The sequence below is a fragment of the Diprion similis genome, chromosome 13 (assembly GCF_021155765.1).
Source record: "Diprion similis isolate iyDipSimi1 chromosome 13, iyDipSimi1.1, whole genome shotgun sequence".
Classification (NCBI taxonomy): domain Eukaryota; kingdom Metazoa; phylum Arthropoda; class Insecta; order Hymenoptera; family Diprionidae; genus Diprion; species Diprion similis.
In genome coordinates, this window is record NC_060117.1 from 3,738,439 (window position 1) to 3,763,528 (window position 25,090).

Consider the following 25,090-nt stretch of genomic DNA (forward strand, 5'->3'; position numbering starts at 1 on the left):
AGTCGGTAGCTGTTAACGGGAATATTATTACCCGTTGCAAGTTTGGTGTACAAAGGTGCGTGCTTAAATTACGTAAGAAACTTAGGATCGAGAAGTTAAACCAGTTTGTTACTACTTGCTACGGTGGTAGGGAAGGCGTTTTTAATATTTGTACGTAATTTGATTAGAGTTGAGTAAAAATGAAAGGTAACGGCGCAGCAAAAGAAATTTTGGAAAACTGCAACTAAATTAATATCGGAGTTTGTAAGATGACGAGAAATTTTTTAGAATATAAAAATACGTACGATATTGAGAGTAGTTTGATGTTTTAAAAAGTTATGCTATAAATGCGTTACAAAATTCAGGTACAATCTCGTAACAAAAAGTAAAGAATTCTGTAATACCGGCCGGGCGGACGTTCGAATCGTTCGAAATATGAAAACCGACGAGTGTCGCCATCTCCTGACAGCTTTGCAGAACCTTGTGTTTCTCGCCGATGCTTTTGAGCCCTGATAACTCGAACTCGAAGTCCGAGAGATTTTACACAATACGAAGCTTCCACAAGAACATAACGTGAACAATGGGAGTTGGTTAAATACTATTCAACCATGATAATAACTTGTTCATTTGTCAAATACATCAGACATTTCAAACATTCCTCACGTCTCGTGCTGACTCGCGTAAGTTCTAGATTGTATTTACCAGCCGGTATTCGGCACGACGTTTTAAGTTTTAGGTTAGGATAAGCTAAGTTGTGTTGTTACGACAGACTTACTGTCGTAAGTTGTTCAACGCAAACTATAACCTATAAGACAAGCTAATCCAATCTCTGTAAAAAACAATTAAGCGACTTTCAATTAATTGGTATTAAATAAATATTATCCTTAAAACCGGCGTCCGCTAGTTCCTTTTTCCTTTCTAACATAACCTATTTTTCCATTCAGTTTTTGGACTCACAAATATCGTCATTATATGCTTTTGAAATTCTATTTTTCTGGCTAGTTCATGTATTTCAATTTTTCCGTTTTTCACTAAATTTTTTCGTTTCTCTCTTTCAATGTTTTAATTACTAGATAATGCATTTTTATCTAATTTCATCTTCCATACAGTAATACCAAAATACCAAAACGTATTTCGTTACCCATGATTTCATTTACTTATTCAACTGTTTTTCTCGACAGATCATTACCTCACTATCATATTAGTTTGTTTTTTATACCTAAAAAAATTTTCATACCTGAAAATCCTGACGAGGTGTAAATTACTTTCCGAATCAAAATTATATTCCTAACCATAACAGTCACGGAATTATCGATTTGGCGGTCTTTTTTCACGCCTAACCTAACTTTCAATCTGTGAAGAAAAAGACCAGCGATCAATTTGACTCGATGATTTTAGGGGGCGAAAAGTTACTCTACGGAGCGTTGGAAGGCGACAAAAATGGAGGGAGAAAAGGCCCCAGCGTCGCGGGATGACCCGGTGATAATGAAGCTTGATACACCTGAATTCCAAACGATATTCACGCCGGAATTGAAGACGCTAGCTGGCCTCTTTGAGAAGTATAACTACGAGATCCGGATCGCAGGAGGAGCGGTACGGGACATCCTGATGGGTATCCGTCCAAAGGACTTGGACTTCGCGACGACGGCGACGCCCAACGAGATGAAGGATATGTTCACAAAGGAGGAGATCCGGATGATAAACATGAAGGGGGAGCAGCACGGGACGATAACATCGCGGATAAACGACGCTGAGAATTTCGAGATAACGACCCTGAGAATCGACATAGCAACAGACGGACGTCACGCGAAGGTCGAATTCACGAAGGACTGGAAGCTCGACGCGAACCGGCGAGACCTGACGATAAACTCGATGTTCCTTGGGCTGGACGGAACGGTCTACGACTACTTCTTCGGCTACGACGATCTGAAAAAGCGGCGTATCGCCTTCGTGGGTAACGCCGAGACCAGGATCCAGGAGGACTACCTTAGGATCCTCAGGTACTTCCGGTTTTACGGTCGCATCGCCGAGAACCCCGACAACCACGACGCCACCACCCTCGAGGCCATCCGCAGCAACGTTGAAGGCCTCGATCGCGTCGCCGGGGAGCGGATTTGGACCGAGTGGCACAAGATAATGGAGGGAAGGTTTGCCCTTGAGCTATTGGCGAAGATGGTTGAGTGCCAGCTTTCCACGCACATCGGCCTCCCCGAACACCCCGATGTCGACGCCCTCGTCGAAGTCCACAAACGTGCCACCGAAAACGGCGTCACTCTGAGACCCATCAGCCTCATATCAGCGCTCCTGAAGGACGAGGAGGAGGTCATGAGGCTCCATGGGAGGCTGAAGCTCTCTGCCTTCGATAGAGATCTCGCTCTGTTTCTTGTCCAGCACCGCGTGCGTCCACCGTCCGAAAAACCGCTCAAAATCTATCAGAAGCTGGTTATTATGCCAAAGGGGAAGAACCATGGGATCAAGGACTTTGTTTGCGAACTTTTCAGATACAGAGGCGAGCTTGAGCTTCTTAAGGAGTTCGCTGATTGGCGACCCCCTCGGTTTCCCGTCGGAGGTGATCAGCTCAAACAACATGTCAAGGTTGGGAAAATCATGGGGTTGGTCATCAACAGGCTCAAGGAAGAGTGGATTGATTCAGATTTTCAACTGGATAGCGATGAGCTTGTCAAACTTGTACCAAACATTGTTGAAGAGATTACTGATAATATTAAAAAATAAATAGTTGATGAATTCTTAGTGTATAATCGAGAGTTTGTGTTATAATCTTTCATTTCCATTTTACAATTAGTTCTTACACTTTCATTTTACCGTTTCAATAACCGATGCAGCTAATTGATGCAAAATGAAAGTAACCCAAAGACAAGAAAGATGAAGAACCCTTCGAACACAGTAAAAAATCTTTGATCACTCAAAATCTGGATAACCATGTGAAATTCTACAAAAGTTCGTGAAAATCTTCTAGAGATCTGGGAAATTGTTAAAATACTTTTAACATATTGTAAAATTTGAACATTTTTAAATCTCATGAAATTATGTATAATATTATTTATGAGAAACTGTGACTAAAATCGCGGACCCAGTTGACGCCGAAAAGCTAATTTCCATCCTTATCGACCAACTGACGCGTCGGGCTTTTTACCCCAGTAATTCTGCGAAATTCTACCCAAGGTATCAACCCTCTTTAGCTGTCGCACCCTAACTTATCATGTGCAGGGTACTGGAACACCAGCTAACCAATCCTAGAGACGCTATCTCTGAAGTTGTGTACCGAATGCCTCGTTTTTACCAAGCAAGACCTGATCTAGCTGTTGAACTTCTTTACCGACTCGAAGTATTGTTAGTTTAAAAAAATCTAGAATCAAATAAATGTCAACTTAGAATTTTTTACATTTTATTTTCAATCGACTCTGTTATATATTCAAGATACTCGAGATAAAAAAGCTGTTAATATACTAAGAATTTTCCAAAAAGTGTCCTTTTCATTAAATCGTTGTAAGAGATAAACTTTCCGGTATAATTAGTAACAGAATTTTTCTCCAGAGTGCAATTTAGCTTCACTAAAGAATCGTACTTCCAATTTACCATAGAATAATGATGTTTATTTATATAAAAAATTTCATAAATTTTTGTATAAAGAGTGAAATAGAAGGTGAAGGGAATTGGAATCAAGATGCGAATTGGCTTCATTTACGTTTGTATCAATACCCTCGTGAAGTCTGAAAACCGGATATACATATTCCAAGCCAAAATGGCAAACGTCTTCTATGACCAGGTCAGAACGACGTCTGTTTGTTATTGGATCTGCAGTCGAATTTCGGAAATTAGATTTTACCAGTTGTTCGATGCTTTGATCACCGTTCCTCCCTTCTCCTCCACCCTTTTCGTCCAATATATTCTTCTCCTTATTCCACGTAGTGGACAGAGCAGGACGACGTCTTTGACGTCAAGCATCGTTCTCGCCCTATCTCGTTGAGCCTCGGGCAGTAAAGATTTTGACGAGCTTTCATCGACTGGCCTCTCGTCAGCTATGGACATGAAATAAAACCTCCTGAGCCAAAAAGAAAAAGAGTAACTCGGATCTCCGAGCGGAGCGCAATGAAGAAAAAGGGAGATTCTGATTTTATTTGTATGAATAAAATACGGAGGACGGATGCTAAACCGACGAAGAGGCGAAGGAAATTGAGTATAAAGAATAAGGAGGCATTATATTTCAAAGGCATCGTTTGCTCCGAAATTTCGTAACTTTGTAGGTATATTCGTTTGAAAACTCCCGATTCATTTGAAAGGTTGAAAGTATTACACTTTTCACGTTGGAAGGGAAGAAATTTCACCCGTGGTGAAATTCTTTGCGATTTTCATCGACACTGTCTCCTTCCACTCACGCTAACATAATCGTCGATGTATAAAAAGGCGTTAGATTCTTCTTCGAGCTGAGTAGAAGGTACCTCTACCGTTATTCTTCAGCGTCTTCAGGATAAATTGATAAAACCACTTCTTTCCCTTTTGTTTTTTAAAAAGAAACGGTGACTGGAGTGGCGTAGCTCCAGAAATGGATTGAATCTTAGCCAAAGTGGTGGATCGCGAAATTATCAAACTTGAGAGTTGAAAGAATTCGCTGTTTGAAATTTCAACGAAACGGCGTTAAGCGTGACGTGAACAAAATTGTAAGATCCCTATTATCGTCAATGCTTGTAGCAGCATCACAAGGATCACTAAAGCTTCGGGAATTCCTGGAGGACGTTAAATTGTGTTCGGAAAAAGTTATCAGGATTTGGAATGGAAGGATTCTCTTGGCCGTTTTATTTCCTAACAAGAAAAAATAAAACTACAATCGAGCCAAAACTACAAACTTTGTTTTACCTCGAATAGTCACAGACTTGGACCAATGTCGAAATCTGAAAACGCTGAAATCGTTCGGTAATAAAATTTCCGTTTGCTTCGAAAAAGTGGTTTAAAAATTCTTAAAAAACTTGAAACGATCTGATTGTCACAGCATCTTAAAGGCTTCGGTAAGTACTCGATAAGTCCGAACTGACAGCGGAACGACGTTCCTTTTCCGGTCCAGTTCCGGTTTCCTTTACTTTGGCGTCTTTTCCCCACGCCCGCGAAATGACAAAATTTTGATGAATATATTTATATTTAATGAGACGTTACGAACGGAACGGTTCAAAGGACATGGTCTTGAGCATTTAATATGGTATAATTAATTGCAAACAAGAGGGTTTGCGGAAGAAAAGCAGGGAGGTGGTTGGGTGGGTGGGGCAGGGAGGAATGGCGGCGGCGGAAATGCGAAAGCAAATGTTGACTGGCAAAAGAGCAAACCAAGGCGGAGGGAGCCGAGACGAGTTACCGGAGTTCGGGGCCACGGCGAAGGAGAAGGAGAAGGAGGAGGCTGGGTTGTGTACCAACAGCATTAAGCCCAGCTTTCTCTCTCTCTCTTTCTCTTTCCCCATGCTTCTCTGTCCTCTTTTTCCTCTTCGAAGGACCGCGGAGCTTGTGGCTGTCTCATCTCACCACAGGTGGACCAAACCACTTTCAATCTGCGCTTCTAAAGCCACACAACAACCATGTTTCGTGAAGATATAAACCAAAGAGCACAACGTAGACCCTCTCCCTTGTCCCCTGCTTTCATTAAAAATCAATTTCGTAAATCTCCAATCGTTGCCGCGGAAACGCTCCCTTTTATTCATCATAAATTGGTTCAAAGGAGAAAGAAAAATTTCGGAGGATTATTAAACCGTTTGATTTCCTCTGTTTTCGTCATCGTTGGAGTGATTGGAACTGAATTCGTAATACATACATTTGTCGTGGAAAGGTGGAGGCAGGTACCTACTGGCCATCTGAGGCTGGAAATCGAATGTTCTATTGGAAAATTTCCTTATGATGTCACAGCTTGGTTCTTACCGCCATTTCATCACCACATAACCTAAGTTTCTTGATTTTAGTGGAGGCAAATCGTAATTCTTCTTGGGATTTCAAATTACTCACATAAGCTGATTAAACATAATCAATAGCAAGACTGTTGTACCATCCACAACGCGAAAAAACACGGTCACAAAAGTCAGCTGTCAGCCTGGTTGCATTAGTTTGATTTTTGATCCACCAGATGAGCATTGCAAAGTGACAATCTCAATACTCGACGAATTGAGAACCTTTGACTACCCGCGGAAAGAATAAGGTACTTAGGGACTGGCAGTACTAACACAAGTAGGTCAAAGGTAGGAGTCAAGACCGTTTTTTTTGCCCTAGGAAATCCTTGCTGATGTTGGAAGCTAAGTCATAACGACAAATCATCTCGGTAGTGTCTGGCACGAGTCTTGATGGTGTTTTGAAAGAAGCCATCATGCTGTTTTAGATATCCAGCTCCAAGACTGCACGATGTCTGGTTATCATCATACGAGCGTTCACGTTTCACCGAAGGAACGGACGAATGGTGATTTGAATTTTATGACAAAACCAAGTTCGGCGTCTGAGAACAGACTCCTTGGCGCAGAGGTATTTACGACATTCGTGGCAGACAGTTTCTCGGAAATCATGATGACATATTGGACAGTTCTGAAAGGCATTCAATGTTCATTCAGACATCTTGAAGACACTACCCAGTGGGATTTAACGGAGAACTGATTCGGTTCTAAGTATCCTTTTGGCAAATGGATTCTGGTAATCGAGGAAAAGAGTATCTACAAGTCACTCTAAAGAATAAGACACCGACGACCTTTAACCTCTTTCAAACAATTCTTTTAGCAAGACCTCATCAATATCTACATTCCTCGATGTTTTAACCAAATTGTTTAGGGACGTAACTCGAGATCGAAGTAGACCAAAGAATGTCCTACAGTACAATCCACACGAAAGCACTTCAATGCTAGTTTTCTTTCCTTTGAGAAGTTTCGTCGTTTAGTTCAAGCTTCTTCCTCTGGCCACTTCGAACTCGTCTTTGTCTATGGAATGGAATCCCAACCAACATCTGACGTGGAGGCCGAGGCGACAGATATCCTGGAGCAGAAGTATCGGCGCCTTTCCATTCGCCATTCTATTGCATTGCAGCCAGCGTTTGTACAGTCGAATCCGTTGAGGTTTTCTTGACATGTTACAGGTCCTCCGTGCAAATAGTATTCTAACGCATTGGAATGTGGTCAAATGCAGTTACCTAGATCCAAGTCCAATGCAGTGATCTTCTAACATCCGGTCGAATTCGGTCTTTCAATTCTGTAGTAAAAATCGGCTGGATTTAACTGAGTTTGGCCAAACTTTGGTAAGAGCTTGACAAGGTAGGCACGCGAAAAGTACAAGGGTCGTTTACTTTTCACCGAAATTAAAGAAAATCTATCGACCAATTAGACAATTCAGAAGTTGTTCAGCAGCCGCGATATAATTTCCCAACGTGTCCATCATCACCGATTATTTTCCCCATTCACGTGAGACATATGTTATAAATTTTGAACTAGTTTCTATTTCTAAATAATTCATAACGATGAAGACGAACTTGTAAGAGAAGTGATTGATATTCCTGTAGGTATTGTATAAAAACGTTGAACGAAACGTCACATGAATTTCTATATTGAGAATCAGCTGGACTCGATATTTCCTGTATAAAATCCTCAAGGGGAAACGAGAGTTTCATAACATAGAGAGCGTCGTAAATCCCCGGGGGTGAGTGTAGTCACTCCTTCCAGTAATATAAGAAAGGAATGCTGTAGCGGTAGAGGAAAAGAGTTCACAAAGAAATTCAAGAAAGCGCTGCAGCAGGAGGCTTCGACGTTTGTGCCCTGAGCTTGTGGGCGCATCTAGTCGCATAGAAAACCCTCAAAGAATTTCCTACACAGGTTTCCCGCGGTCCGCGTTATATAGACGCGTAGCGAAACCCGGCCGATGCACAAGTGAAAGAAAAAAGAGCGAAAGCGAGAGAGGGAGAGAGAAAGCAGTGCTGTTTTCACACCGAAAGACGCAGAGACGACGACGAGTGTGACGGGGAAAATGGGGCGAAAACTGAACGAGAAAGAGAAAGATAGATGGACAGATAGATGGATAGATAAATAGATAGATAGATAGATAGATAGATAGATAGATAGATGGATAGATATTTTATCATGTTTATCGCGAATTGGACAATATCATATAGACAGCAAATTAATACAAGGATGCAGGAAAAATAAAGAAAAATAGAGAAAGAAAAAGAAAAAAGAGAGAGAGAAGAGGTGCCAGATGGATAGATAAAGGCGACGAAGAAGCGGCGTTAATTTCTCGCTTCGCTCGGCTGTCGCCGTCCGGCAAAAAGTTCTCCGTGAAACGAGCGCGCGCCGCGATCCACGCTCGGCATGAGTGAGTGACGCTCGTGAAGCGCGCCGCTGCCTCTCACGGCTCCGGGAATCTAACTGTTTAATTTCTTGTCGCCGCCGCCGTACGGCGAGAGTTGCAACACCGGATTTCTGGGCATCAGAGGAAGGAGACGAGAGAGAGCTTCGTCGTGACTCGAGAGCGAGAAATTAGGGAATTATACTCGCCGACGTTTTCCTGTGCGACAAAAATTATTTTCTTGCATATTGTTTGGAGCCGCTTTGCGCTGCGGAGGGATTCATTGTCGAGTTTGAAAAATGCGATTTTATCGACCGAGGGAGACTTCGAAGAGTAAGAAAATTTGCCAACTTACCATGAGAGGAGAAAAAAGTTTTGAACACAGAGATTCGAATCATCTTTCATTTCGCATTAGTTTCTGATTAATATCGGCGCGCAGCCAGACGTTAAAAAAGCCTGTTTTCCCTCCGTGATCTCAGACGTTTATCTTCTCGGTCTCAAATGCTTGGTCTGATAAAGCGTAGAAAACAGTGAAAACGTTCTTAGCGGTACGAAGTAAGGCCTTTGATTTTTCAGTCTGATATCGTCTCATCAAAAATCAAATGGAATGAAAAGAAGATAGAAGGGACCTTCAGACGCCGGTGATTAGATGAATACCGTGAATTGGTTACAGGCTTTCAAATATCGTCTAACTTGTGTAAAACTTTTAGTATGTCAAAGAACGGATCTTCCAGGAATTGCTATGCCGAGAAAATTCCTTTCGAAAATACGCGAGAGGATGGAGGATTTCGTCTTAACGACTAATCAATTCGATTATCAGAATTCTTCCTTTTAATCATACTTGTTTATAAATTGCTAATAATTGAAATTTTTTTTTAAAATCATAATAAGTCTTTAAAATCGTAAATGTGTTCATATTTGCACACTTTGAAGCTTTTGCACACTAAGAAGTGGGAGGGGGGGTCCAAGAAATCTTATGTGTTCTTACATGGAATTAAAAATGGCTAAAATCGTCCTCACATAATTAACGAATGTCCCCTAAAGATGGAAAAAAAAAGAAATTAAAAGATATGCATCTAAGATCAGTGGAAGAAGTCGATGTTTTCACACTGTATGCGATAATTAGTAATACGTTAAAATAACTCGTTAAACTTCCGTTGAAAGACGAATGAATTTTACAACGTACGTCGATGAAACGAGAAAAATTGTAAAAAGAAAAAAAAAGGAACAAACGAATAAAAGATTCATAAGGGACAAGAAGATTTTACATCTCGACCGTTTTTTTCTCCTCCTCGGTTCTTTTTTTTGTTTTTTTCTTTCTTTTCTCTCTCTCTTTTGTTGTTTTAAACATGTTTCGCTTAATGATTCTCTTTTTCTCATTCTTTCTCTGTGTATTTTATAAATACAGAAACTACATACGTATTTTCTACATATATATATATATGATACACGTGTGGTATATGAAATTCAAATTACACTCAGCGAGCTGTAATTGACACCCGGGAAAATGTGCTGCAGATTCTGTTTTGCAGGGTTATATAAACGTACATATATATATATTATATAGTGGGAGAGAGAGAGAGAAGTAGAGGTGGGGGAGGCTAATTTCAGCAGGGTGACATTGACCGAGAGGGAAACTTTGTCACGTTTACCAACCTTATAATCCGTTTCTCTCTTTCTCTGTATGCGTTTACGTGCCTCTCTGCTTTTGTATTAAATTCGGATCGTGTAGGGCCGACACAGTTTTTCCACTGACACATAATCGATTCCCCATTTAACACCCGTTAGTGCAGGTACTCACAAAACTCTTCGCATCTTATACAGAACTGTTTCAGGGTTCATCACTGTTCTAAGTTTTGCATATATGATCAAATTGTCGCAGCATTATTTTCTAAACATAATAATAATGAAAAAAAAAAAAAAAAATCTAGGTTCAGTTTAATTTCGATGCTTTAGCTATTTCTTATATCTTCAGGGCTTTGGAAGAAGAATCCGAAGAATTTTTCCCAATGATTTTTGTAATGATTATCACCACGGATTCGAAACATGTCGATAGAGTGTAATTGAAAATTTTTCATACCCAAAGTATTGTTTCATACAAAGATTTTTGAAATTTTTTTGCTCCGTACTCGGAGAGGTGCGCGGATATATTCGTTAATTAATAAGCTCGTCAGTTTTTTTTTTTTTTACAGGAATGTTTACGTAAGCCCTTATTTGAATTCCACCCGAACCAGTAGACGAGGTAATTATTTCCGGCCAATATTGAGGGAGAATTCTGATGTTCGCCGGTAACAGGCGAAAAGTAAACAAAAAGTTTGAACCGATTTATTTTATATCGATCTTGAATTCCGACGAAACTGGAAATCAAAAATTATAGTCATACCTGTAGGGATTTAAAAATTTATTCATGTAACTGTGCAGTTGATTTTCAATGTGTTGTATACGATGACCGACGGAAGTCAAAATTAATCCGAACAAAAATAACCCAACAGAAAAATAGCCTCAGAGAAAAATAACCAGAGATAAAAATAACTCAAGACAAAATTAACCAAAGAAAAAATGAACTGAAACAAAAATAACCCAACAGAAGTAACCCCAAAAAAAAAAAATCAAGTCAAAAATAACCTAAGACAAAAATAACCTGAGAGGAAAATAACCCAAAACAAAACTAACCAAAGCAAAAATCAACCCTAACAAAAATAAGCTGAATAGAAGTAACCCAAAAAAAAAAATCAGACAAACCAAAAATAACCTAAGACGAAAATAACCTGAGGGAAAAATAACCAAAGAAAAAATCAACCCTAACAAAAATAAGCTGAACAGAAGTAACCCAAAAAAAAAAAATCAGTCAAACCAAAAATAACCTAAGACGAAAATAACCTGAGGGAAAAATAACCAAAGAAAAAATCAGCCCTAACAAAAATAAGCTGAACAGAAGTAACCCAAAAAAAAAAAATCAGTCAAACCAAAAATAACCTAAGACGAAAATAACCTGAGGGAAAAATAACCAAAGAAAAAATCAACCCTAACAAAAATGACCCAGTACGAAAATAACCCGAATAGAGGTAACCGAAAAAAATAATACAAACAAAAAATCACCTAAAATAAAAATAGCGCGAGAGAAAAATAACCTGAGAAAAAAATAACCCAAGACAAAATTAATCAGTAAAAAAATGACTCGAACAGAATTACCCCAAACAAAAATAAAACGAAAACCAAAAATAGCATGCGAGAAAAATAACTCGACACAAAAATAACCAAAGAAAAAATTAACTCAAACAAAAATAACCTGAAATAAAAAAGTGATAAAAATTTGAATTATATTAAGTTAAATTAAATTTCGAATGCGTTATTTTCTTCATGGGTTATTTTTGTTACGAGTTGTTTTGTGTGGATTATTTTTCTTTGAGTTATTACTTCTGGGTTATTCGGTCCTAGTACCGTTGCACAGATGAGTAGATCGTACATCGAGCCTCTGTGTTGTGCCGACGACGTATCGGAGTGCAAGAGGGAATCAACCATGCAGCTCTGCATGTCGCCCATCACGGTGTACTAGAGATGTTTCGAAACCGCGACAGAGTACCGGTGCTGTAATGCCGTCTAGTCGATCCCACCGCGTAATTCAAGCTGCGACCGCTTGCATCCACGCCACGGTTCAAAAAACTGGCGACCGTCATATACATATAGTCGATTCCTTCATTCCGAAAAATCCGAAATTATATAGTTTTTATCGCACCGCCAATTCACTAAAGGATCAAAATTTTCCCAAACGTCAAGTGAGTCAGCAAGATGATTTTTAGCAACTTTTTTTTATCAGTGACAAGTACAAGGACTTCGTCAAGTAAAAATAGTTCTTTAAATTAATGCACACGTGATTGCAAAAAAGGTATAAATTCTGTCCAAGCAGTTTTACATGAATTTTATTGATTTCAGATGATTTAGACTAAAAATTTCACGAATTGTGTTAATCGAAAAAACGGATTGATTGAAAGAGCAGATCTATCGATTTTAATCACACAGCTTTAAGGTGACTTTGGATAATCGCGAAACTTATACCAAAATATTGTCGGTTTTTGTGTATGTTTTTTTTTTTTTTTTTTTTGCAAAGAATTTTAACTGCTACAAAATCATGTTGTTCAATTAATTTTCATCTCGAGCAAATTTATTTATTACTACAAGAAAGATGTTTTCAAAGTAAACTTGAATATATATTACATAAATTTGCTTAACAATAACTTGAAATTTAATTGAATGAAAATTTTTATAGCTTAAAATGCTTTGAGGGGTAAAAAAAAAAACGAACAAAAAGAAAAACATCTCGCAATATTTTTTTATAAGTATAGTATATTCGCTGTTAATATGGAAAAAAGTGAAAGTTTTCACTTTCTACAACTATCAAACACGTGATATTGAGAGAGAAAAAAATCAGTCAATAATTTTTCTCAACTTGAATTCACCGTTACCTTTCCTCAAAAAAGCTAGATAATAATTAAACATAATTTTTTCCATACGAAAAATAAACATTTTATTCTAATTTTAGGGATTATTTTCTTAAGGGGCCCACTTCCCCCCCCCCCCCCCCCGCTCCACCCCTTTATTTTTTCACGCTTGAACTCGTATTCACACCGGTAAACTCAACGCATAAAGGCCGGGGGGCTTGGATGTTGAAAAATCGGTTTCCCGACGAAGCGTATAACCAACGCACCCACACCATCATCCATAAATAGACCGTCGCACCTTCGGGGTGGCTGGGATACGCGTGGGAAGTGTGTGCGTATACATAGCCAGAAGGCAGTAAGTGTTTTCTTACAATCTCACTTATTCCTGTCCCTCCTTCGCGCGAGAAAAGGGGGAGGAAACCGCCGCGTGTATAGAACTTGCACCCCGAGCTCCGCTACTGAAAGCCAATTTCGTTTTTATCAAGTCACCAACGCGCCCCGGGCGATTCTGCATTGTGTTGGTTTCGCGCTTCGCTTTCGCGAAATCGGGTAACCACAAATCTCGGCTAATTACGACGAGGTTTTACACTCGCAAATCGTGCCGATGATATTCGTAAAGTCAGGTCAAAATCTGTTTGATTAAAAATATGACGAAACGAAAATTGGACGGGTCGATTCAACTGAAGCTAGTCAAGTTAAATCTGGCTCAAGAAAATCTCTGTGATGAAAAAAAAAAAAAAAAAACCTTTCATTACTGAATTTCAATTGTTAATACCTTGTTGTTTTACAACGTCAGAGAAATCACGTTACTTCACTATTTTTTTACCCAAAAATCTCTACATACTTAGACTGATTCTATGAAAAAATAGCTCAGTTTAGTAGTAAATGAATTCCTTAGAAATTGTTTGAGGCAGATTTTTTTCTTGAGTTGGTCTAGCAGAAAAAAAAAAAAATCTGATACATAAAATCGTTATGATTTACAGATTTTAAGCTTTTGATTCGTCAAGAAATAAGTTATTGTTAACACGACTTGACTTGGACGATTCGTGCGGAGTTTATTTACGAATAAAATCAGCTGTTGCTCATTATAGAATCAGATAAGAAATATGGATTTTTACGGTGAAAAAATACGATAATAATAATATTTCCATCACATAGTTGAACTAATGACGTGTTTATAGTTGAATTTCATTGCTTTAGAATTTTCTCATCCAAGATAGAAAATTTCGTTGTTGAATGTAATCGATTAGCTCCTAGATGAAATTATTTAAAGCTCTGTTTTATCAAATTTTTGTTTGTTACAAACTTTTTCGACTTGATTGTCTACTCGTCCTTAATAAGTTGATCACAGAATTTTTACTTTCTTCTCTTTTCACAATAAACTAATAATAAAACTTCTCAAATTTCAATGAAAAAACGTAATACAATCGAACAAGAAGATATTGTTTTACGATTCTTAAAGTATATATCACGTGCCAAATTCCAAAAGGACGTAAAATATTATTTTTCTTTGGCAAATGGCTTTGTAAACATATTTTGAGCCTGAAAATGAATTTTTTTTTTTTTCATCACAAATGAAACAACTATTCCAAGAAAAAAAATTTTCATTTAAATCTTCCAATATTTTCTTTTGCTTTTATCCATTTTGCCTCTTCTCCACTCATCCTACAGTTCAATTTCCCATTCTTCATTTTTATTCTGATATAGCTTCATTTAAGGAATCATTTTTTTATGTTCCAGAGCGAAACATGAATATTTTTTTTTTTACACCCCCTTTTGGTTTTAGGCAAAATTTTCCTATGCCTTGAAATAATCCCTTTTGTCGTTAGTACGTCAAAAAAATTTTCCAAAAATCTTTACGGTTTGATTGATTCTAAGTTGAATGGCAAAAAAAAAAAAAAAAAATAATTTCATGCGCCCTTTTGGTATTTGGCACGCGATATGTTCCAAAATAGTTGGCATAAATAACATATCAATTATTATCCTGTGATTTATTGATTCTAAAATTTGAACAGGACTTCAGTCTACAGATTGTTATTCCGAATCGTCTGAACTGTAATCCAGATCCTTTGATTTCACTCTAACATCGCTCATCGCTGAAACAACTCCAAACCCATCTTAAATAAATTTCTAAAAACCTCGAAGACCGAAAAGAAATGAGTAAATTATTGCGTTAGACGATTTTCTCAACGTTATCTCCTGTAGTCGTGCGAGATTAAGGGTGAAAAATAACGCGGCCTGGTGGAAGGGGTGAAACGCAAACACAGAACGGCTGCATTTAAGTATAGTGTTACTAATGGACACCGGAGTACAAACAGGGTTGCTTGGGTGGCTGGATGGCTGGATGGCTGGATGGCTGGATGGCTGGTTCTCGCCTCCGGCAACAAACGGCGGCCCTTTTCACTGATAACTCAATTTCGCCTTCACTACTTTGTCGAGGTCTCGACAGAATTGCTCGTGAAAACGAGAACCCACGAAGCGCTCCCAAGCTCCGGCGGCTACGCCTAATTACGTATTAATCGTGACTCGATTTTAACCAAAACGATCTCCTCTTCAGCAAGACTTTGTTACAGATAAATCGCCCTTTTATACGCAGAGCTAGCAATAATTATTCATAAACATTTTTGTCTATTTCTTTACGATTTAAATTCACCTTCGGTATTCATCAAATTGTTATATTTCTGGACTGAATATATCGATAAAAATAGAAATTAATCGAGGAATTTTTCAGTCAATTTATAACTCACTTCACGTCAATGGAAATTTTCATACGAGGTAAATTTATTTTCAGTATTCAGCAAATTGTTACATTTCTGGACTGAGTATATCGATAAAAAAAGAAGGTAGTCGAGAAATTTTTCAATCAATTAATAGCTCACTTCACGTCAATGGAAATTTTCATACGAGGTAAATTTATTTTCAGTATTCAGCAAATTGTTACATTTCTGGATTGAGTATATCGATAAAAAACGAATAAATTTCAAGACTATCCGGATGCAGAAGAAGAAGGAAATGCAATCTGATCCAACGAGCTATCGCGAAACATCGATTCTATTGACTGACTTCACTTATCCTGGGAAGTGTCGAGTGTCTTTCCTCTCTCTCTCTCTCTCTTTCTCTCTTTCTATTTCTCTTTCTCATCCCCTCACGCTTCCTCTGGATCTCGTTAGTAAGGCGATACTTTTTCCTTGACAAGGCATACAAGTCATTCTCTCTGAAAACTTTTATCCTTCTATTTTTCATATTATTCCACTTTTCTCGCACTTCTCAGTCTCTCTTTCTCTCTCTCTCTTTTTCCATCCGCGTTTTTTCTTCCTAGTTGTCTTCGACTTACCGCATTTTAAATTAGGTATACACATGAGGGTGCGCATGACTCTGCAGAGAGAGAGAGAGAGTCGAGTGACAATGAGAGCTCCGAGTCTCCTTACTGTTCCTTGAAACGCGAAAGAAGAGAAAGGAGGGAGGGAAGGAAGGAAGGAAGGAAGGAAGGAGGGAAGGTGAGCGAAGGTAATACGATCTCGCATATTCCTTTTGCTACCTAACACTTTGCGTATTGCTTGTCGTAACGGCGGAGCGACTCAGATCCCTTCTTACTGCAGCCACGTGTACCTCTAATTAACAATGAACGAGAACCTGGATCACCGGAGAAATTATTTCCGTCAAAACTCGGTGAAAAACTTGGGTACAACAATTATGAAAATGAAATTCAAGAAGCAACGTCAAACTGGGCATGAGCCAGCCGCAATTTCCTAATTCATAGGCAAAATAAAAAAAAAAATAAAAAAGAATAATATCCAAATCGAATTTTGGACTACAAATTCAGATTCGTGATTAAAGATTTTGAAGCCCTCGGATTTTATTTTGAATCATGATTAAATTCATTCACCCTTACGAATTTTGGGATTCTGTCCTTGGATTTGATGTCAATGACTCAAAAAATCTCTGCCTAACAATTTCTACCAAAATTGGAATATTTTTAGATTTTTTTTCGACCATATTGGATCGCCATTTTGGATTTCGTAATCTGACTTCAGATTCGTCATCAGCTACCCAAAAAACTGACGAGTATCAGTTTTCATCAAAATCCAAATGGTTTGGGTTTTTTTTTTTTTTACTGAGTGAACCCACCAATTTTTAATTTTGAAAATCTGACCTCAGATTCGTGATTAGAATTCTGAAAAACCTCGAATTACCAATTTCATTCAAATCGATTCAAATGATTGTAAAATTTTTTCATAATTTCAATATGAAAATTTAAATCCTTTCACTCAAAGTTAAATTTACGTAACTAATTCACGATATTTAGTTTCTTGGTTCTCGAAATTTGCAATTTTCTTTAGGATTAAGAAATCTGAAGAAACTCAATCTCAAATTTGAACTTTCGAATATTATTAAACGATTCCTTTCCTTTCTTAATATAATCACAATTTTCAAAAACTTATTACGGTGATAATTTGAAAGGAATTATTTTTATAAATCATCTACTAACAACGAAGTCAAAATCAAAGAAATATTTAATACAAATGAATTTTAATACAAATGAATTTTTTCAATTTCATTTATCAAAACAGTTAAAAAATTGTGAAACGCAGAACAAAATCAACTCATAATTGCATTTCCATGAATCTCTGAAGCGATTTTTACCCCAATTTTCACATCCACCGGCCCAAATATTAATTTCAAATGTTTCGTCCAAATCAAATTTCAATATTTTCAAAAATCACATACAGTTTTATCGTACGAGAAACTTATCGAGATAAAATTTTTTTTCTCAAATCTACCACTTTTCCAGTATCACGTACTTTTCTACACAGAATCGAATTTCGATTTTTCATCTTCGCATTTCCTTAATTGCATTTTATAATTTTTTTTGCTCAGTTAAATCTACTACGAAGATTGAAAAGCGGAACCGGAATAAAGACACTGCTATACATATATGTATAATATGTATATGTATACACAATCTAGCGATATCTGTAATCGAATAAGCGGTTGCGTAATGCCGGGATTATCGATTATCGATTGCCGCCTCGAGCTTGAGCCCCCAAAGCTCCTCCGGCTTACAGGCGTTGCTGTAACTGCACTATACATACAGCATCATATATATATAAGTATATAATACATGATACAGAAATCCATGTATGCATATATGGGGTGGTCCATCCCATTTCGACGAAGCACTAGTTTTTTTGTTTTTTTTTACATTTTTTCAACACGGTTAGAATTTTCTACAATTTTTAAAAACCATCTAATCGATCAACACAATTTAAAAATCTGAAAAAATTCCAAAAAATCATCTGTCAGATATTAAAATTTTTAAGCTTAGAGCTGGAGTGAGCAGATTTTTCCGTTTCACTGTTTTCAAGCTTTTTCCGTCCAAAAACTTAGAAGCGGGAGTCGTTTTACTGTGGATGATTGCTGAAACATTTTCATATTTTACACTAGATTGTTGAGAATTTTTTCAGATTTTTAACAAGAAATTTTTTTTTCTCCTCACTTTGCTGACAAAACAAAATTGAAAATCGTAAAATGGTTCCGAAAAGGCTCAAAAAAATTTTTCAAATCCGGTATGACATGTGAAAATGTTTCAGCAATGATATATAGTAAAATGATTCCCGCTTCTAATTTTTTTAACGCTTTTCTACCAAAAAAAAAACTTGAAAACAGTAAGAAGAAAAAATTTCCCCATTTTGGCTCTAGACTTGAAAAATTTGATATCTGATTGCGATTTTTCAGAATATTTTCAGATTTTTATATTGTATCGATCGATAAGATGGTTTTGAAAAATTGTTGAAAATTCGCACCGCACCGAAAAAATGTTTTAAAAAAATTAGTGATTTTCAAAGTGAGGGGAATCGTATAAAAAATTGCGGGCCAAATTCGAGAGGTCAAGGAGTGTACATAGGTTGAAATGAGCTGGAATGCCCTGTATACCTACGAATATTGACTTTGCTTGGCGGTGATCAGCTGATGAGTGTAAATTTTTTTGCATCGGTGACGCGTCTGCGTTTTATAGCGCGTTTTTACGATCGATAATAAGGACGTAAAACCGGGGTGGCAGTAATTTGGAACATATTTTTTCACTCTTACCCTCAACATTCCAATAACCGTAAACCTGAATCGGGAACACAATAAAACGATAAAGTTTAAGGAAGAAGAAAAAAAAAACATTATAAATTTCCTACCAAAGTTTATTGGAAAATTGTCCAAATAATTGGAAATGAAAATCTTAACAGAAAATATTCTTTACGAATAAGCCTCGGAATTTCAATCGATAAGAAAAATTATAAATGACAAAATATTGAAACGATTTGTTGGATATTGTTTAAACAAATTTGATTCTTAAATTATAGCAAAGTATAGAAAAATGAGAATGAAACAAATTTTTGACTATTTGATGAAAAATATTCCATGAAAAAAAATTTTCGTCCAAATCTTTTCAAATTTTTCTTTGTTTTATTTAGTTTAATTTCCCATTTTTCATTTTTATTTTGATGTAGCTTCATTTATGGAGTCATTTTTTATGTTTCAAAACTTGAATTTTTTTTTTTCTTTCACATGCCTTTTGGATTCAGGCAAAATTTTCCTAAAGCCAAAAGGGCGTATGTTTCAAGATACGACTTTTTGTCGTTAATACGTCAAAAAAATTTTTTCCACCGATCTTTACTTTTGAGCAATTTTAAGTTGAATGGCAAAAAAAAAATTTTTATACGCCTGTTTGGCATTCGGCACGCGATTTCCTTGATGTAAAATCGTAAGTATGTAAAGGGTACTTTAGCAATTCGATAAAGAAGTCCAGAATCGAATTTGCCAATAATTGTGGGAATTCGTTGAGAATCCTTCGCCAATTTCGTTGCGAAAGATCAAAGTACGGGACGCATGTACAAGATTTATATATTCGTCAAAGAAGGTTTCGCCGAATGCTCGATATTCTGTCGAGGAATTAAACGTCATGAAAAAGGAAATCGTCGAGCTGATTTTCAATTCTACTAAACATCAGACGTCGGATTTTCAATTACAGGCTAAAGGGGAAGAAAATGCGAGGACAGAATATCGAGTTTCAATTCCACCAGAAACAAACACTTGATTTTCAACTTGATTGAAACGCGATTTGTGGAAAATTTGAAAAATCAATGCACCTAATTTTTTATACTAAACACTTGCTTCGCGTTTCTCTAAGAAACGATAAACAACTGACGTCTGATTGGCAAAGCGACGAAAAGTCTAGTTTGCAGATTTTCAAAAATCGTATCACCTAAATTTAGCGAATGGACATCGAAACTCAAAATTCAGAAATTGATAGTCGGACCTGAATATTCTGCATTTATAAAGAAGAAAAATACAGTCAATCGTTAAAGTGTGAAACAGTCAAAATATGAAAAATTCTCGAATATAAAAAAAAAAAAAAAACGTAGGTATACGTAAAAATTTAGAAGCTTTGAAATACAAATGTTAAAAAAATACGAATACTTATACGAACGTATAATTAAGTACAGTGAAAAAGAGAAAGCGAATCGAATCGCCATACGAAACTTTCGAATTTTGAGTTTCATAAAATTTCAAATGTGGAAACATTTAAGTTCAACTATAAGCACGTCATTAGTTTAACTATGTGATAGAAATTTTATTATTATCATATTTTTTCACCCTAAAAATCCACATTTCTTATCTGATTCTATAATGAGCAACAGCTGATTCTATTCGTAAATAAACTCCGCACGAATCGTCCGAGTGAAGTCGTGTTAACAATAACTTATTTCTTGACGAATCAAAAGCTTAAAATCTGTAAATCATAACGATTTTATGTATCAGATTTTTTTTTTTTTGCCAGACCAACTCAAGAAAAAAATCTGTCTCAAACAATTTCTAAGGAATTCATTTACTACTAAACTGAGCTATTTTTTAATAGAATCAGTTTAAATATGTAGAGATTTTTGGGTGAAAAAATAGTGAAATAACGTGATTTCTCTGACGTTGTAAAACAACAAGGTATTAGTAATTGAAATTCAATAATGAAAGATTTATCTCTGTATCACAGAGATTATTTTGAACGAGATTCAACTTGACCAGCTTCAGTCGAATCAAGCATCGAACTTTCGTTTCGTCATATTTTGATTGGACACATTTCCGGACTGAGTTTAACGGGTCCGAAGTACGTCCGTAAAATTTAGCGGATGATCGGGCAACCGATAAGAAGCGAGAAAATCTGGGTCTTTCTAAAAAATTTCGGCAAGGGGCAAAACGCAATATCCGCGAAGCGAAATAAATCCTGAAATTTACTCGCGCGGATTTCGGACTCGCGCGAAAAGAGTCGAGGGAAAGGAAATTCGCCCTATTTTCGAAGGGTGGCAGCGGACGCGAGGAATATCGTCGTTTTATCCCCGAAACGAGGGAGCGGATCACCCGTCAACTCGTAAAATCTTATAGGATCGGAGGAATTCCGACTTCGGACGGTCACCGATTGCTGGACCACGGCTCTCACGGATGCTGCGAGCCGCCGACCCGTCATCAGATCTCACGGTTGAACCGATCGGCGCGGTTTACGGCTCGAATCAAACGCGCCCCTCCATTCACCCTCGCCACTTGTATTATACATCCGATGGGAACTTTTTCATCTTTGATAGCTGTCAAACACCTTGACAGAATCACCGAAATACACCGGAATGCCAATCGTTCATGGGTAATATAATTTTCGATCTTTCGGGCGGCTAAATTCCGTCGACTTAGTCGTTTTTTGAGAGTCAAATTTCCGCTTGTTCTAAATACAATAATTTTTTTGACAAGGTTTTTTTTTTTTTTTTTTTTTTCTCCATTTTGAATCAAATTTTCGTCGATTCTGAGTCTGATAATCTTCTTGAATTCGGGTGATTTCATTGTCAGGCAGAGAAATATTTTCCACGACTTGGAATGATGAAGAAAAAAACCGATAAATTTGAATAAGAAAAAAAGTCCAATCGAAGAGAAGAATTAAAAAATATTCATGAATAATGTAATTTTCCATCTTTCGGACGATTAAAGTCAGTCGAACAAGTGATTTTTTGTTTTGTTTTTTGGCAATGATATTTTTGTTGATTATAAATCTGACAATATTTTTGAATTTAAGTGATTTCTCAACAAGACGAAGAAACATTTTCCTCAATTTCGAATAATTGGGAGAAAAACGGTCGATTCGAATCGATAAGGAAAGTGCGATTGAACAATAGAATTAAAAAAAACTGTTGATGCCTTAGAGAAAGAAAAGAACAGAAAGAAAGAAAAAAAAACTTTCTTCAGAAATCATCAGTCTTCATACATTTTCGAGTTTTTACCCACTTTTTAGAGAAACCGTTTTTCGCGAAAAAATGAAAAAACCAAAAAAATATATGGCACTCACAGCTTTTTTTTAATTCTCCTCTTTATTAACTGATAACGGTTTTAAATTAACAGCGCGACAATTTTTCATACTCAATTATTAACCCAAGTTCGTTCATCGTTCTTAAATATTCCTCAAGTGGCGAAGCATAATTTTGTTTTTTTAACCCAAAAGATTGCGAAAGACAGCTTAATTACGTTTATTGATAAATTATAATCTCAAATTTCAAAGTTTTCACCGGTTCCAAAAATTATTTGTGAATTTCATATTTGTTTAAAAAAAAAAAAAAAAACAAAGACATGTACGTACATACCTTGAAGATCACGGCGACATCAGCTGAACTTCTGCGACTCTCGTCGTTGATTGATGATCTCACTGAACACGAAAAATTAAACACTGAATAAAATTTAAATACGCTACAATTTTTCTTCAACTTCAATGTTTAGACGATTGATAAAATGATGAATTTTTTCAAAAGCCACTCTTCAATACGTCGAAAACCACTCAGTAATGTGTATGCACGTCTGTGTGCTTACGTATAATTTTTTTTTTTATTTAGTTTTTATTTTCTAGTCTTGTGTTCGAATCACTTTCCCTCGTCCACATTAATAATTAAATTCTTTATTATTATTGACACACTAATACGTAAAATGGAATTTTGCGCACCGTTTTGCGGGCGGAAAGTCGCGTTTTACGCACCGGTAGGTGTAAAATGAAAAAAAAAGAAACACTAAATCCCGGAACCGTTGCTCCCCGCACCATAGCTGAGGTCAGACTGATTCTGCGAATTGTCAGTTCGAAAGCAGAGTAATCCGTCAGAGTTGGGTAACGCCTCTTTGTTTACTATTTGCCGAACTCGAACGTACCCGAATTGTCTCGTCGTCATACGGAGCTCTGATTCTATTATTCATAGTGTAAGAGTGTAAGAATTCACGTTTGTTTACTTACGCACATTAGTCGTCAGTCCGAAGCTGAAGAGTAAACACCCGCTGCTGCGGAATTTCGATTTCAGTTCTCTTTTCGCAATTTAACGTCGGCAGTGATCTTTGTGACGAAGAATTTATACCGCTAGAGTTAATAAAACAATGTTGGTGTTTTTCATTTAATTATTTATAGTTAGTGTTTTGCGATCTCGATGAGCACTCGGGGCATAAAACCGTGTTTTACGCACTAGATACGAAAAGAAAAAATTACACGGATGCGGAGTAATACTTTTCTATTAAACGGAGAAAACTGTAGACAGAGGCAGCTTTTCAATATTTTTATTTTCTCACCCTGGAATTTATTGTTGGAAAGTAATTTTGCAGTTAAGAATATTTATTTGTAGGTGAGATTCTTGAGATGGCAAGAATAAATTGAATAGAATATTCAATTTAATGATTATTACATGACGGAATGAATTTTTCTCGTTTTTTATCAATGAAAAATTTTCCACACTTTTTTTTATTCAATTTCATTGTTTAAACAATTGACGAAGCAAGCAATTTCACACTTTTGCACTATCGAAAAGTTTTTATAAACGTTCTCTGATAAAAATTCCCTCGAATTTCGGAGTTAAGTTATTTTTACGTAACAACAATCGATCTTAACATCGATGAACGAGATTGTGAAAAAAACGAAACATTCCGTTTAATTGTATCGATTTTGTGCCTTGTGTGTTTGTGTTTGTGTGCGAATAACGCTGTGGAGGTTCAATTGAAGGTGAAATATTGGAAGCCGAGCTGTTTTCAACCTCACTCCAAGATAGGTAAGTGATTTTTTATTTATTTATTGTTATCTTTCTTCGCATAGATTACTATATAGTAATTTTTGAGAAAATAAAGTGAAATGATTTTTTTAATAAAGTTCAACAATGTTTACCATTTATTTTTATTAATTTTGATTGTTATACTAACTAAAAAAAAAAAAAAAAATTTTTGTACCACATTTTTGGCGCTGAAAGGCTTATGTAAGGCCTTAAGTAAAAAAGTTGACAACTTATTTTACTTTGAAATTAACAAAAAATCTGTCATTTACAATTATAACAGAACAAAATAGTCACCTCCATTTTTTTCTCCTTGTGAATCCAACATTATTTCAACAGTTCTTGTAACTACAGCTATTCTGCTAAAAAAATTTTTAGTAACCATAACGAACGTAATTTTACCGCGTGTATAATATTCTATTTTGCACTCAAAGCGTACACGCACGGGTAGATAAATAGGTCGTAGGTACTTGGATTGCTGTAAAGCCCCAGTGATCGAGGAAAATGCAAGCTTACGCTTTTTCGCTCGAGCTTTTTTCCACTCGTTTCTCTTATTCAGCCTTTGCTCGGTCTAATTATAATAAATTCATTACCGCATTTTTATTAATTTTTAAGACTATCTTTTACGCAGGTTTTTCACTGCGCTTACAAATATTTTTCCTTTCATTTTTCTATTGAATTCTTTCATTATAGATATACGGGACGCTTCACACCGAATCGGACGGTTTGAAAATTTTTTATTTCCGTTTTTCTCCAATTTTTGATATTTTTTAGTATCCCTCAAGAGAAATGTTCTGGTGAAATTTGGAACTTTTTTTTATTACTTGTTGCAAAAATATCAAATTTTCAAAAAAATTGAAAGACACGCTCACTTTTATAAATGCGATTTAAAATTTCAAACACAAAAATCTTTATCAAAAACACTGAATTTTTCACATTGCCATTTAACGACAAACAATCAAAAAATGAAGCTTTAATTTGAACCATTATTAAGAAACTTGTGAAAAAAAACCCAGAAGAGCAGTGTTTTTTTCTGAAAATTTGATATTTTTTTAACAAGTAATAAAACACAAAATCCAAAAGATTTTAGAATATAAAAAATTACTAAGAAGTATAAAAAAATTGAGGAAATCAAAAAATTTTCAAACCGTACGATTTGGCGTGAAACGCCCTGAATATTTTTTTTTTATCTCATCTCTTTTACAGCTTAACAGATTTTCACAATTTAATTTGAATTAAACTTTGTCCTTCCTCTCTCACCAACCA

General features: G+C 36.4%; 1 protein-coding gene across 2 annotated transcripts; it reads left to right on the forward strand.

The window, feature by feature from the left end:
• Nucleotides 1-511: 511 nt before the first annotated feature.
• On the forward strand, nt 512-13,638 carry LOC124414086 (CCA tRNA nucleotidyltransferase 1, mitochondrial). Of its 2 annotated transcripts, XM_046894993.1 has the most exons (3): nt 512-659; nt 1,378-2,732; nt 13,627-13,638. In XM_046894993.1, the coding sequence occupies exons 1-2, from the start codon at nt 588-590 to the stop codon at nt 2,710-2,712; spliced, it is 1,407 nt and encodes a 468-aa protein (XP_046750949.1). In that variant the 5' UTR covers nt 512-587; the 3' UTR covers nt 2,713-2,732; nt 13,627-13,638. The 2 variants fall into 2 exon arrangements, with proteins under 2 accessions (XP_046750949.1, XP_046750948.1); XM_046894992.1 differs by lacking the exon at nt 13,627-13,638 and having other exon boundaries at nt 1,378-2,738.
• Nucleotides 13,639-25,090: the final 11,452 nt, after the last annotated feature.